Source organism: Drosophila busckii, chromosome 3L (assembly GCF_011750605.1).
Source record: "Drosophila busckii strain San Diego stock center, stock number 13000-0081.31 chromosome 3L, ASM1175060v1, whole genome shotgun sequence".
Taxonomy (NCBI): Eukaryota; Metazoa; Arthropoda; class Insecta; order Diptera; family Drosophilidae; genus Drosophila; species Drosophila busckii.
The window spans coordinates 19,619,574-19,635,945 of record NC_046606.1 but is presented as its reverse complement, the minus strand read 5'-3'; the positions used below and the strand labels follow the sequence as shown (position 1 = coordinate 19,635,945).

The 16,372-nt window shown below is 40.8% G+C and overlaps 1 protein-coding gene across 3 annotated transcripts in view; it reads right to left on the bottom strand.

Moving 5' to 3' along the window:
• The window catches only part of LOC108600198 (regulating synaptic membrane exocytosis protein 2), a 55,287-nt gene that overhangs the window by 23,040 nt on the left and 15,875 nt on the right, over positions 1-16,372 (bottom strand). For all 3 annotated transcript variants that reach the window (XM_017987610.2, XM_017987609.2, XM_017987608.2), the window contains exons 2-5: positions 10,914-11,464; positions 6,581-6,716; positions 4,007-4,332; positions 562-810 (exon numbers count right to left, since the gene is read on the bottom strand). In XM_017987610.2, the coding sequence (XP_017843099.2) occupies positions 562-810; positions 4,007-4,332; positions 6,581-6,716; positions 10,914-10,949 (747 nt within the window). In that variant the 5' untranslated portion in view covers positions 10,950-11,464. The remainder of the gene's footprint in view (positions 1-561; positions 811-4,006; positions 4,333-6,580; positions 6,717-10,913; positions 11,465-16,372) is intronic.

The window sequence follows — 16,372 nt, the reverse complement described above, 5'->3', positions numbered from 1 at the left end:
TGACCAGGTCGAATAAATTAATTTAAATTTATTGTCAGATCGATCAAAGATAATAGAGCTGTAAATTATAATCTGTTTTCTTAGACACAATCGCAAAGCGCTTACGTGTAATATTTCAATAATTTTACGCTTTTACATAACTGAGAATATTTCTAGTCAAGATGAACTCAAATTAGTACAGATATAATTAGAACTATCCATCAATATCGATTTTGCTATACAATTCAGTCAATTTGTTACACCCATACAAATTCACCGTTTCAATTTAAGTTGCTCGAAAAGAGCATATCAGAATGTTAGACAAAGTGTCAGACAGTTGATGGTTAACAGCTTAGAGTCTTTTTATAAATTAATTTAATACACAACACTCATTGTAAATGTACCGATAAGTGTTACTTCATTCTATTCAAATCGCACTTTAATTGGACAGGTTTTGCAAACTTGAATTGCAATTAATCACATATTATGTAATATATTGCTTAAATATGAAGGAGTCGTTTTCAAATAACACGAATGTGTTCAAGAGACCATTGAATTGGGGATATATAGCAGTTTACTTACTCGCTCTAGCTCCTTCAGGGATGCAGGCGAAACATCTGAATGTCGTCTTAGTTCGGGACTACGTGGTGGTGCCAAGGCGGAACCGTTGCTGGGGGCCAATGTTTGGGTGCTGCTGCCCAGCTTAGCGTCCGAGTGTCGACGCTGCAGTGCCTCCAGCACTGGCACATCCAGTGTGGAGTCCGTCGAGTCTTGAGGAATGCAGACTCGCGAGGCCATTTTGCGGCGACAAACGCTGCATCGCCACATGTTCTGCAATAGAATAATTTCCAATATTAAGTATACGCAGTGGTAATTAAAATTTCCTGCAAAGCGTAAAGCTTTATTTGCGGTTGAGAACTGCACACTACTTAGTATTTATTAGTTTAGTTAAAGTCAAAGAAAATCTTATTATGTTACACACTTGTTGTTCTTGGTGTTTATGCTGCTGTTGTGGCCTGAGAAAATAAATAATAATTACTTTCTGAACAAAAGTTGCTGCGGTTGATACCTTGTGGTCTGCATGCGGCGCCACAACGCGGCAGAAATCTATTTCTGTTTACGCGAAAGCGCAGAGAATGGGAGAGCGAGAGAGAGAGAGAGAGAAGGAGAGAGAGAGAGAGAGGGAGAGGGAGAGAGGAAAACGTAGTCACAGCTGGGTACTTCCGATTTCCCATTCTCACTTTCATTAAGGCACCCGAACAATGCCCGTTACATATCCATCACTAGTCTCATTTCCAAACCACACATTTCTCTGCTACAATAGCCCACAGCGATTTCTGTTGCGTTCGCAGCAGCAGCCATCATTCGGTCATGTGCCAGGACTGCAACGGAAGTTGCACCATTTTAATTAAGTTGCAGCGAGTGTGTCTATAATCATGAATCGTGCTGTGGCGCTTCGAGCTTACTGCAACAGTGGCTGCAACCACAGCAACAGCAACAGCAACAGCATCAGTAATAGCCACAGCTGGTGCGCTGCTCTCTTGTTTTATTGCTTTTGTTTTGCTCAGTTGCGTGAGTTGTAATTACAGCCAGGGCCCCAGCTCAGGTTCACGATCCCGCCGAGAAATCAACTACAACTGTTGCTATAAACCTTACCACATGTATGCAGTGTATATACTACAATAGCAGCAGTTGCACTATCAAAGCCTGGTGGCTTTTAACTAAATGCTTTTACTCGCTGTCCATGCTGCCGCAGAGCCAACCGAAAAAGCCCGGCTGCCTGTATGCTTCAATTGAGTGCGCTGACTTTGAATGCATAACCAGGAAATCGATTTTGATGGATGTGCAAAAGTGTAAACGAGAGAACTTGCAGGAAATGCCTCAGCATTGAGTATATTGAATACTAATACAATTTCAACTTGCACTGGCACTTTGACATTTGATTTACTAACTACATTTCACTTGCCAGAACTGCATGTCAAGCAGCTAGCATGAGCTTAAGCGAAAAGTTAAACTTAATTTTTCAAACCATTGTGATGGGACAGCCGATATACTTTATACTCTGAATAAAAAATGATTCGGAATACCATAATGTTTCAATAATATTTAATAAATTACACAAAGTCAGGCCCAGTCGGTCAAGTCAAGTATTAGACTTCTTATAAAGTTTTACCTACAAACCAGATGTTGACTTAGAACTACTATATGTTACTTGGCGACTAGCATACAAAATTAAAAAAAAAAAAGTAAATCGAATTTAGTCGCATGAATAGAAAGTAGTAGAACTTTTTATGGAATAATACAAACACATTGATAAATTCCCATAATAACTTTGTGTTATAAAAACATTTGTTAGATAAAATAAACAGCACAGGATAATATGATTATGAACTCTGCATATACCAAAACGTAAGTTTATATCTTCACAGCTGAGCCTGCTATTTCTTCTTGAGTTCTGTGGGCGTATTCGGTTTACTTGAGGCATATCCAGACCTACGTTTATGTTTCTAACTCTTATAGAAACCGTTGTTTAAAAGACCATTGGTGGAAATTTATGTACTGGGTTTAATGTATCCAGTGCTTATTAAAATAAAAATTATAATTTACAATTATGCTTGCATTTTAAGCTAAAAATATTTACTCTATGCATATCCCAATTACCCTAGTTCCTCGAATTTCTTTGAGTGCAAATAAAAGCAAAAAAAAAGTGTACATACATATATATAAATACAGTTATGCTGTGAGCGGTAAACTTGTTAATTTACGCGATTTATAGTAGTATTTCCCAGAAATGTTGTTCATGGAAATATTTGATTATAGTAATTAATGAACAATGAATTGTGAAGCATTGAAATATTTGTTGAAGCAACCACGAATTGCGAACGTTACCAAGAGATTGCATTTTTATGCAGCATTGATTATCACTGCTAATTGCTTTCACCACATTCATCTATTCAGCTATAATTCTATTTAGCTGCATAACTGGAAATTCATCAAAGTCCAATGCTATTCCATATGAATAACAATAGTTTGGCCCACGTTGCGGTCAGCTCGACTACTACTACTACAACTGGCCATAATTACGCTTGTGTGGTCACAAATGCAATCATGCGATTGTGTGGGTGTGTGTGTCTGCTTGCTGTGTAGGTGTATGTGTTTTTAAGTGCGTGTGCGTGTGTGTGTACATGTCTAAATATCCGCCCACAGACATCAATTTCAATTAACCAAAGTGGCCGGTTGACGGACCAACGTTAAATTTTATGCGCTGGGCGTAACCAGGCAGCTGTCTACAACTCCAAATCAACACGACAACAAGACAATGTTGCAGCATTGATGCTCCCTGTTATTGTTGCCTTTTCCATGGTCATTATCCGTTGTATTGAAATATGCGTGCCAATAGGCGACGAGTGGGCGATTTGACGCAACGACGATTGGACGTTTGAACGTTTGAACACTTGGAATGCTGAACGGTAGTTATGGGCGCGCGGCCACGCCTAATGAAAGCAAGGTCGAACGAGCGGACAGCTCGCACGCAAGCCTGGCAGCTGTCCGAGTAGCCGATTGCAAGTCCCTGCCGAAGGCATCGGGGCCCCCTTTTAATAGTGTGGCGGTCGTCATTTAATCTCGTTAATATGGCTTTTATCTTGTTACTGGCACGGACAAGGCGCTCGCTAAAATTGTTGTCTATTGTTCGAGCTGCTCCTGCTTCTGGCCTGGTTCGCTAAGTGTAATCTGATTTGTGTGCAGGCAGCGGTTAATGTATGCCAATGCCACCTTTACCACTCCTTGCAATCATTGGCCGCGCTTTAGTTTGGAATAATAATACAAACAAACACACAAACACACACACGTGCACTTAAGTGTGTGTTACCCACTGTTTTCCTTCGCTTTAATTAATCGCCGCGAGCTAAAGTGTTTATTTTTTTATTGCCCCGCCTACAAATGGACATTGCCTAGTGGATTGGAAACTTTTGGTCGCGCACTGCATTGTGCAGCGAACTACAAAACAAGAAGCTACCACACTTACCGCATCCTCATGCTCCTCGAGCTTGCTATAGCTAGCGCAATCCTCACACACACGCTGCTGACACTCGAAGCACGTCTTGTGGTAGTCGTCCGGCTTGAAGGACTTGAGACACACCCGGCAAGCCCCGGCTCTGCGGCCTGGCTCCTGTTTGGCCGCTGCTCCACCGCCTCCAGCTGTCGTGCTATTGTTGTTGTTGCTCAGATTGGTGTTGGCCTCCTGCTGTTGCTGCTGGTGCTGATGTTGCTGTTGATAGCTGGGCGAGCCGTAGCTGCCACTGGTATCCGCCTCCGTGGGCACCAGCGAGGGGCGTGGCGACATTTTATTAACTGCAACAAAATAAGAGCGAGAACAAAAGCTACGGTTCAGTGAATGTTGACTTGAGCGCAGATTAAACAAGGCGCGTGGCTTGAGTGACAGGTGGACTGGCCAACTGGCCACAAATTGCATTTATTGACCACGCCTTTCAGCTATTCTTACACAACTGGCTGGCATGGGGTAAAGCCGCCGCATGTATGCAGATTTATTAATTAACTTGTTGCTGATTGTGACCTGCTTTCATAATTAATTCATTCGCAAATTGCCAACGTGACAGGCGAGTCGGCGACAAAAGCGATAAATAAAATAAAATGGGCGCGATTAGAGTCCGAACGGAAATAGCTGACATCGCTGGGTGTTTGACAAGCTAAGCTCGAAGTCAAAGCAAGCACAGCGATAATATCAAGAGAAACGACGACGAGAGGGCGGGCTCCTTAATTAGGCAATTAGCGCTAGAAACTGTAAGCTGAGCTGAGCTGAGCTGGCATCAACATCTATATTTATAGCATGCACGGAGGGCAAAAAGCTGACATATTTTTAGCATTTCTCAAAATTTTATTCTTGCTTAAGTGTGCCCTAAATTTACTTGTTAAGCTCGTGCTCGTGCTCGAAGAGAAATGTCTGCCTTTGGCCGGAAAAGCTCACACTCTCATTAGTTACAGTCTAGGAGCAAGCACAAAGAGTTTTTTTTTGTTTTACGCGTTGCCCATACGCACAGGTGGACCTGCACATTTATTTTACCTTTGGCAACACACATACATACACGAACACAAACACAGTTTCAGCTCCACACTCTTGATGCCGTACAAATGTGCAAAAAGTGTGTACTCAAAGAATTTTAAACAGCAGCACAATGCAACTGAAGTTATCCGTGTGTTTCGTGTTCGTTCCACATCGCTTTGCCTTTTATTATATTTCTTAAAATAAACTTTAAAAGTTTTTAACGCATAGTGCTACTGACTGTTATATAAATTCGCTTACACAGTGGCAAATGTAATTTGCATACAATCATGTTAGCATTACGAATTTCTGCTTATTTAAGTTTTTATTGAATTGCAATTAGGAATTGCAGCATAAGTTGCAAGTTAAAATAAACACGGCGTTAATCCTTAACAGGAATTTTGTTACAACAACAGATTCATTTCAAAGCTTTCACACCCAATGTTTATATTCTGAATGGGAAAATAAAATGGGTAAAATTTAATTCTAATAGCTTATGCAAAACTTGTCTAGAAAACTAAAGGTGTCTCTTACATAGAGTTTACTGTAAAATATCTATCATATTTACCATTGTTAGCATTGCATTCAATTTTGCATACATTTACTAATTGGAATATTATAACAATGCCAGATATTTCAATTGCCATCGGCATCAATTATTCGCTTATTAGCCGCAAGCTGCATACTGAAGTACACACATGCGCTTGATTATGAGTCCTTGGCATTGGCATTGGCATTGAGAATTGCGTGAATGAAAGGAAGGTAGAAAGTGTAGAGAATGTGGCTAAATATTTGCACAAATTATGTTCACAAGCAGAAGCACAAACAAAGGGCATGCGGCAATGGCTATGGCAAGGGAAGAGGCTCGGGAATAGGGCGAGGCGACGGACTGAGTAAATAAATAACATAAAATATCATTTCATTACTTACTAATAAATCTGTTGTGGCCGCAATAAAATCAGAAAGCAACTGTGTAACCGACTGCGATAAAAATGAAACACGCTAAAGTCAACACAACATGCTTATGGGCGAGCTCGAATCGGGGCAGCTGCTTGCACTGTTGCTCCGTTTATTGACATTGGATTTTGTCTGCTGCACACTAAAAATCTACTGAGCAGGAGCTGGGTCGCATTTATGGCAGCAGCAGTAACAGCAGCAGCTATAACATAACAATGGCTATGGAAATGATAATACCAATGCCAATGACTGTGTAATACAATGGGGCACGATGACCCTTGCATAATTCAATTTGCCACTGAGCAAGATTTCTGCATGCAGTGTTGGTTTTAAACTGCTGTTGAGGCAACGAGTTGCTGTTTTGGCTTTGCTATTGTTATAAGTTGCGTGCAGTTTGAGCGCCTTACTTAGCGCAAGTTTTGTGCCAACGCTGCGTATACGTAACGTCAACTGGCTTTGGCATTGCTTGCAGAAAAGCTTGCACAAAGTATAGCTGCAGCTTTATGTGCACTTGTATGCGATGAAAAATATCATGCCATAAATTCCTCTGCACTTACGGCCCAAGTGCCTGCACCTCCTTACCTTTGTCGGTCACGGTTAGCAGCGATGAGGAGAGCGTTGCCTTCATTTTGTTAAGAGCGCCCGTGTTGGAAGCGCCACCACCCGAATCTGTTGCATGCTGCTGCCGCTCATGCGTCTGCTCATCCGTGGCCACCATCTGTGTAAGAGAAAGAGATTTGAAAGTGAAATATTAGCCAAGTATTGAACTAAAAGTTTTCATTTTGTGGCAGCTACAAAATATTTATGGTTATGAGCAAAAATTCACTTTCGGAAAGCGATATTCATTCTCTTGAGCTTGCTAAAATTGTTTTAAAAATAAATTTTTAAGATACTATTACAGTCTTTAGATGCTGCGCAGCTGTTTCCCCCCAATACAGACGCAATTGTTAATTTTATTTGCAGCCTGCCAACTCATGCAGCGTCATTCTCCGTGTGGCTTACCAGACTGTCTGCTAAAAAAACGCGTTACCGTTTAGTTGATTTCTTGCTGTTGTAGCTGAACAGGCAGTGGCCGAGGCGCAACAAATTGCCAAGAAATCGTAAAATGCGGCGAGTAATTTTTGTTTAAGCAACGCTAACGTTTCACGGGATTCCAAAAATTGCCGTCATTCTTTTTAATGCACAGGTATAGGTACATACCATGTACAGCCCAACAGCAGCCAAAGCGAGCTGACAAAGCTGTGTTTAAATTAAGGACAACAACAGAGGGTGTCCCTAAGAGCAGAAGGAAAAATATATACAAACATACTCTGCGTTGTCAGCATTTTATGAAGTGGAAATTTTCTATTTGCCAAAGCGTCAAAACCGGAGCAAACGTCGCACTTGCCTATAAAGGCTACACTCACATGCTCGCTTGAACATATTGCGATCTCGCTCTAACGCAGATACAGAGACAGCGCAAATTACGCTAAGTGCTTTTGGCTGCAGTGTTTTTTTTTTTTTTGTTGCTCGCCGCTTGTTGGGACTGACGGTAGACGGACAGACCAGTGTTTTGGCAGTCAGTCCGAGCGGAGGCTCAACTAAGCGTCGCCTAGTGTCAGATTATGGTCGCTTTGTGCTCAGCCAGCGCTACATTTTTGATGATGTCATTTGAAGTTGGCTCAAGGTAATATTCATGTTGCAGATATCTACGTATCTGTGTGCATGAGCTTAGTGTGCAAAGCCATGTGGGTGCCGCTCAATGCTCGTATATCTTTGTCGCTGGTACGCCTCTCAGAGTGCCGCCGCCGCTCATGTAATTTATGTGCTCGGTGGTCTGGCGCCATTTTTCTTAAGCCCAAGCAAACTACTTGCCTTAGTCTGCAACGCCCCGTTTGTGTGTGTGCGTCACGGTCTCGGTGCTCATGCAATTATTGCCATGTTAATTGTGTCATTAATTATAATATTCCTGTTTGGGTCGACTATGATAGAGGTGTGCAGAGCGCTCAAGACCCCCGAATAGTTTCACGTTTAAGTATGTGCCGAAAATACGACTTTGCGTCCTTATACGAGCTCATTTTCTCAGAAGACGCTGATGATAATCCACCGTATGCGCACACACTTTACGGCCGTAAAGCAGTCGACATAACCAGTCAACTTAGTATGATGTGCTAACGAGAACAGTTGGCATAACATTTGCATTTGCAAGCAGCCTTTCATAACGAGTGTGCAGTAGGCAACAGTTGTCGATAATTATATAATATGCTTGGATTTATTTAGCTCAACAGCTTGTCAGATCAGAGAAAATCGCTTTGGTGTCGCTTATTTTGAATTATATTTTGGATGATATCAGTCTCAAACTCAGTGATTAGCTTTAATTTTTCAAAGCGTCGACTGTGTTCAGCGGCTTAGAAAGCAAAAGTAAAAGTCGAAAATGTCAGTGTCAGTGCTTGAAATACGTTATTCCTACTCTTAGATCGGTGTAACTTGAAGTAAAAGTAACATCGAAATAAACTGGAATCAGGTATAGTTAAGTTACATAGTATAAAAAAATAAAGTAAATAAAGATAAAATACTTTAAATTGAACATCGTAAGGCAGAAAATATGCGTAAGCTATGGACATAGAATTTCTCATAAAGGTTAAAGTGCTCGTTTTTATTATAATATTATGAAATGCACATTAATATTTCTAACCAAATGTACAGCAGAAAGTTAAATTTATTTAGTTAAAAGCTCTTACGAATTTTGTGGCTTCCTGATGATTATTATTTTCTAAGTAAGTTGCTGTCTTACCCAAAATTAATGTTTAGCAGAAAATGCTGGATTTTTATGGTTCTTTTGATGTTCGGCTAAGCCTAATACATAAAGTGACAGTCACAAAACGTTCTGTCAACTACATTACTGAAATCTTGTACCTTATCAAATCTATTAATCAGCCATTTACCAAGATTGGTGTATCTAGGCAGATCGACAAGGAAGACTGACTTTAGATTTTCGCTATCGTCATTGCCTTTTCTGTATTCCTTACTTATTTGTACATAGTCGAATAAGTTCATTGCTCCAACAGTAGTTTACACCTATGCGTAAAATATAAACTTAAAAATTGATATTGTGCAATTTTATAATAGGTACTAAGGATTACAAAAATAGATGTGCATTTTACCAAACTAAATCTCAGGGCAACGCAACCACTCTATTTTCTAAGTGTGTCAAGTACTTGCATAGCTACGTTATTTATTTAATGTTGGAACGGCCAAGTGCGAAAGATTTGCCTCTTTTGCACACATGCAAAATAAATTGCAACAACTTGGCACTTGTAGCCCAAGTGCAGCTTTAAAGCTCCCTGTGGTATCCATGCTCTGGATATATTCTAACGTGGACAACGTAAGGTGAGTCTTGTGCTCCTAGCAGTGACCACAAACATATGTAAGCTTCAGACGACCACAGTTCTGGTTGTTGCACTCATTTAGCTACATTTTATTATGCACAAGTGTTTGTGTGTATAAGGCCAAGGTGTAGAGAACAAATTAGGTAAATGAGTGCGCATAAATTGCAGAGCTTGGACTGCGCTCTCTATTTAACACATTTACGACTGACTGATTATGTTTGATGTCTGCTGTTGTGTTCTTTTTATACAGACCCGAGCTGTATTAAACATTCTGCTTGGTATTTAAATAGAAAAACTTTTGCTCAATCCTTTTGAGCACACATACCGATGTATGTATATGTATATTTATATTCATGTATCTTTGTTTAAGAAGGGACTTGATGACAGATGTCATCAGCACATCATTCGCGTGAGTTAGAGCTGGGCGACGAGCCTTGCTTTGATTTCGTGCTTCATTTGGTCTAATCAAAGTTCTTCAAAAACAAACCAGTTGCAAACAATTTAACTCTTTACAAGCATGGCAGGCATCCAGATCTTGGAGCCTTGGGCTGCTTACCATTTGCTTGTCAAAGCTGTTTGCTGTTGTTGTTGTCCCTGCTTATTATTTCACAGCAGCTTGGCTGTATTTTTTATTAACTTTACAACAAATTTGTTACAGTGCGTGTGCTAAGTAAGAATTCTTTTGGAATTTACACTTTTCTTTGTTTGGGTTCTTCTTTCGGCCTTTCGTTGGCATGTCCTTTAAATAAAGCTGCTCTGCATTATTTTTGGCTTTTCAGTGCTTGCGCAAGACTCCGTTTGATTCTCGCATTTCCGCGTAGTAGAAAGGAAGGAAAATATAAAAAAGTGTTGCCTCCTGCCCCCAGGCCAGGTGATTTGAAACAATTGAACCGCTTTGATTGCCAGCCCCATTGGCTTATATATTTTTTATGAATACATATTTCTGGCGTCATAAGCACGTAACCAAACCTACACAAATTCAGCGAAGCGTTCAAAGTATTTACAGGACTTTTTAATTAAAAAGTTTTTGCGAATTTAGCGTTGTTTGCCTTTGCTGATCCCTGTTTGCGAATTGGATTAAAAGTAAAGGCAGCTGATGGCTGATTTCGCTGACAGGTGGCAATAAAACCCTTAATATAGTATAAAATCATATGCTTATATAACTATGTTGGTCTGACACTGCGAGGGAATTTTAATTCAAAATACTGTACTATGCTTAGAGTGTTGTCAATAAATCACAAAGTGCGCTAACGCACTTTCACATTCATAGCAAAAAGCTTTTGTAAGCGCATAGCAGCGTCGGCCACACGCAACTTATTTTCTATCAGAAAGTTTTTACGCTGCATTTTGTTTGCTCATTAAAATTTCAGAGATGACATAGTATAATTACAAAAAATATATTGAATAACTGAAAGGTGGAAATGAATAATAAAAATGGCATAAATAACGCGCTGCTGCCAATAACAATGACAGGCAAGATATTAAAACCATTTTTTCAGCATGAGCTGATTTATGGATGCAACTTTAAATTGGAAAAAGTCTCTTACCTTTTTCATAAACGTCATCACATTTGTTGGCAACATTTTGGCTGCGTTTCGCTTATTCTCTGTTTGTGTTTAAAATACAATTAATCAAGCATACGCCGTGTTGCTCACTCGCCTGTTCCAGTTAATGTATATATATTTTATTTGGCTTTGGATTTTTTTTTTTTACTTCAGTATGCGTGTACTTTATATTTACGTTTGTATTGCGCTTTTAAGCCGCTTTAAGTTACATTGCTGTTGCTGTTGCTTTTGTCCATGTTGGCTGTGCATGTCGTATGTTCGCTTCAATTTGATTGAATACAAATGGCCATTTGTCATGCGCCATGTAAATAGGCATTGGCATTGTATTTGTGTGCGTGTTGAATGCGTACGCATAGAGCTCCATATATATTCACAGCATATTTGGCTTTTGAAAGGCCAACAGCACTACATGTTGCTTTCGTTGGCGGTTGTCGCTGATTGATTGATTTATTTGTTGTTTGCAATATCGCGCTGTTGCTGTTTTCAGCTTTAATTAATGCGGGCCATTATTCACAACTGTTGAGCTGGAACAGCTGAAAGCAGAAGAAACAATGAAACATTATAATAAGTGCACTCTGCGCAATCCGTGCGCTTAATCCTCTGGGGATTACAACGTGCTTTTAACTTGTACCCCATAATTTTACATTCGATAAGCATCTATGGTGTTCACCCTCATTCAAATACACGCATACACATGCATGCGGGTTGTGCCTTGCTTGACATGCTGCTGAAAAGCCAAGCCGCAAAATTTATAAGGCGTAAATAATAAGAGTCGCATTGCATGCAACCCACTCAAAGCTATTGTGAGTTTCAAGTGGAAAGTGACCGCTATAATAGTTGCGTTTATGGCCTTTAAGTGGGTTAAGCTTTCACTCTTTAAGTAAAGAACAACTTCTATTCATAAATGAGAAATTAAAATAAATAAATTATAGGAAATATCATTTAATTTTATAATTTTAAGAAAGTTTACTATTTATTTACTATTTTATGAAAACAAGTAAAATCAACCCATTTAACTTTAATCGAGTTGTGTCTTGAAGTTGTTGGATAATTTAAAGCTTCGATCAACTGCTGCGTGGGTTTTCTGTTCGTCGTCATTGTCAGCAGTTTTGCTTTTAGTAAAATCCGAACAAATCCTTTGCTAACGCCCAGCCCTGTGTGCGCCGCAGAGCTTATCGGGCATTCACGGCAATTCCCGTTTACCCTACGTAGTATTTATATATATTTGTTGGTTGGTTTCGACTGGGACTGCAATTATTAAATCAAATGACCCACATAGCAATTCAATTGTTGTGCGCTCTGCTTGCTCGATTTGCAGGCAACTGCAAGTCTGAAGCTCGTAGAATTTGTAGCTCTCATGCATGTGGCTGGAGTTACCAAAATTAAAGCCGCTACTTCAATACAAGCTTCCAGCTTCGAAGAAACTTTGTTATGGCAGAGAAATTGTTCGGTACTGAGCATTGTTGTGGCGTTCATAGCAGCTCAGCACATAGCGAAAGTTCATAAAAAGCTATCGAAGCGCAGTTGAAAAGTTGCCAAGTTGCCAAGTGGCAAGCAGAGCTGGCTGAGATACCAAAGAGTTTGGCAATGACATGGGGAAATGTTAGCGCCAAATTAAATTTTTGACTTGCTAAATTAGTTCAGTTTGCAAAAACTTTCGAAATAACATTAAACGAAAAAACAAAAATTAAATAAGAATTAGTTGAAGCTGCCACAAGACGCCGTCAACAGGACATTGTCTCCAGCCGCCTGTGGCATGCAGCGCGCAAATCAGAGTGACAAATCCAATTCGCGACACGCTGCACTTGCCGCACAATCGCACAATTTTTGGGGCGTTTGCCCCCGAAAATGTAAGGCGAACTGTTACAAGTGTTTGTTTGCTTATTTGCTCCGCCCACTGCATGCTGAGCACAAGGACGATGGCAGGAGCTGTTGCTTACACAGGCTTAGCGCGGAAGGATGTGCTCATAAATTGTAGCCTTGGCTCTCGAGCTCTTTTTGCTGCTGATGCTGTTGCTGCTGCTGCTGCTTCTGCTTGTAGGCAACAAGCATGAAATCACATGAATACACACATACACATACACACACACCCTTTGAGAGAGAGGAAGTGAAAGAGATGGGAGTGCAGGCTGCTTGGCAAAGTTCCAGGCAAACTTGGCTGCTCTGGTTGGCACATAGTTAATTAGCGCGAAATTGGGTAGAACGAGCTCAGGGCGTTTCCGAGCCGCAGGTTCTTGCGTCCTTTGCATGCTAATACGTAACTGATCGGCTTGCCCAATAGCATTAAAGGTCAGAGTGTGTGGGAACAATGTGTGCATTAGCCAAAACCAAGCATGATTTATCACACGCCAGAAGGTCATGCACAGCCGAGTCGAAATCGAAACAGGAATTGTTTTTATGGTGTGCAGCCCACGTCGATAAAGTGTCAAAGTGAGTTATAATTTTGAAACGTGCAGGGGACACAACATGGCAAAATGAATTGTAAGCCAGCAAATGAAGCGAAACAGCTCGATAAATATATGACAAAAGCTCACAATGTGCGGTAGTTAGTAGAAGTCCAAGCTGCTCAAATTGCAGTTGAGAAATCGTTGCACAGTTCATAAATAATACTGGCAATGGCAGAGAGCGTGCCTGTGGGCCAACAACAGCTTGAATGACATGAATAAAGCACTGTCAACAATGGGACAAGCATTGGGGAGCTCAAACAGGCGGGTGGCTAGCCTGTTGCTCCTTTTTGATGCCTGGCGAATGCAGCTGGCTGCATGCAGAGGACGCTCTGTCAGATAAGATGAATGCTAAATTTACAGCCACGACTAAGCGCAGCTGTCGATGCTTCTTGTATTTATGATCAAATGTAAATCAAGTCTAAGCATAATACTAAACTCAATTAAAATAGATTGTGGTGCGTCCTTAAAGTTGTTAATTAATAGTTTTGAGCATAGCTGTGCACTCAAAATCTCATTAGCCAAGTTTATTATTTGTCAAAGCGTTCAAGCCAAAAATAGTTTGCTCAAATAACAACTGACAAAATCAGGCTGCTCTTTCTGCTTGTTCTGCTAACACTTTTAGCATGACATTGAAAGCCACATGGCCATTAAGGCCTAGCAATTTTAAATGAAGCTGAAACGTTAACTGTGCTAGCTTTTAGCAAATGCACTGAGCTTGACAGCGACAGGTATTGATTCTAGCCGTGAACTTAACTCATGCATATATTCCTTTAAGATTGATTAAAGAGGCAAAATGGCAAAGAGTTGAATGTTGTTTGCGATTTTCATGTTATGTATACACAATTTAATTGCCGTCTTGTTGGATTTGGCAGAACAGATTGACGCATAACTTGCAGCAGCTGGCAGGCAGGCAGGCAACCAGCCAGTCAGTCAGTCAGTCAGTGATTGTTGACGCTGATCACGTAGCTGCCATCCAAATGAAATGGAACTACGGCCAATTGTGCATAGCAGCTGCGTGTTGTCAGCCGCCATTTGTTGTAACTGTAACTGAACCGAAAACGCGCCGCAACGTTTAAATTGGTTAAATTAGCAAATGAAGGCTCCAGTGAAACTAAAACTGAACTGGGACTCGAATTCAGACTTAATTATTCAAATGTTCCTTGATTTCGCTTGGCAACTGACATTTAATCAGCATGCCACATCGCATAGTCGTGCACAAAGCCAGGCCACATCGCCAACTAAGGCCTTAGTTCAAACTCAAGTATTCCTTGCGGTCGAGCCAGCAATTGTCGCAGCTGTTGCCGTTGCTCTTGAGCTGTTGCTTTCATCTTAATTGAAATCAAATCAAAGTGTTTTCACTTCACAACAAAATGTAATTGTGTGTGTGTGGCATGCTTTGTTGCCTTGCTGCACTACAGCTTGCCCTTCACTCAATTCATTGGCTCCACACTCAATTTTTGGCAGACTTCGACTCACTAATGACTTTCCATTGTTTGCCTAGATACGGTCTTCATTTTTACCACTAACAGCAATTTTACAGTACATTTTGTTGTTTATTCTGTGACTTATTGCTACACACATAAATTATGAGCTCACTACACTGGCATTGAACAATCAGCTTGTCCCCAAATGTGTTGTCCGAGCTTGCTTGATTACGCCGCAGCAGAGCTAAGGTGTGCTGGTCTAATTTAGATGAACGGATAACGCTGAGCATTAGTGGCCTGAGAGCATATAAAAGTTGTGGGCGTATTCAACTAAATGCATTACTCATACGCGTTAACCTAGAAACTGCAGCCTCAGCCGGAGATAATGCGCTTGGCAACTGTTGAGCAGCACATTACGTATACGCCGCGTGTTATGTTAAGCTTTGGACATTAAACATTCCCCCAAGGCGGCGGCGTGCGCAATAAAATGAAATCAGCTGAATATGGCCAATATAAAAACCATGTAAAATTTTGCAATGTGCTGGCCTGTTGGCCATTTACTTGCAAGTTGACGCGCTCGCACGCAAAGGCTGTGCCTAAATTAATGTCCTCAATGACCTATGCACGCGTACGTGTGCGTGGCTGTGTCGTCTTTATGAGCTCGCGCCACCAAAGCTCATTTGGAATGCGTGAAATTCAACGCTTTGACGCCGCCGGCGACTCCGGAAATATAAATCCAGCCAATTTGTTTGTTAGCCTGTCCGATAACGTGCGAAAAAAGTCACAGGTTTCGATTTATTTAGCTTAATTAAATCAAATTCAAGCACTCTAGCGTAACTTGCGACAAGAAATTAATTCGAACTGCTAGAGCGCTAAAAAGAAAATCTTCTGAAGCGCGCAGATCTACAAAAAAGGGCTTAATGACAGTTAAGTGCTGTCGCCTCTTGCTTCCAAAGGCAAAAAACTGACCGCAATTAATTAATTACCCAGGCTACACGACAATATAAATAGCAATAATGCTTTTAAGAAACTGTTTGGTCTACTGCGGCGCAGATACCGAACAAGGCTTTCAAATTGGCCCTAAGTTTAACTGCCTGCATTCGCTCGATGGGCAAAGGTTATGGCCAAAGTATGGCATTAATTATTCATTTGGCATCTTCGTTAGAGGCTCCGTTTGCCACGCATACAGCGCATAGTCCGTGTCAATGCCAATGCCAATGTCAATGTCAGCAACAATGTCAAACTGTCTTCTGGCTAAACAAGTCAACTTGGCTGCGGCTGCCTGAACTTTAGCAGCGCATTTAATGTGAATTCAATGTCATACACGGATTTAGCAAGGCCAGGACCGACGCGTTGTTGTCGTTAGCTCTCAGCTCGACTTGTTTCATAGGAAAGTCAATTAAAAATATGTGCGCCAGCTAAATAAATTTCCATTAATATGCAAAAGGTTTAAAATGCATTTCAAGTGAGGCCAACTGGGCGGAACAGCGGGCAGCTGCAGCTTGCACAAATTTTTACAGACTTGGCAAAGGTGAGGGATAGGTAAATGTCTGTCTGTCTATTGAGTGCT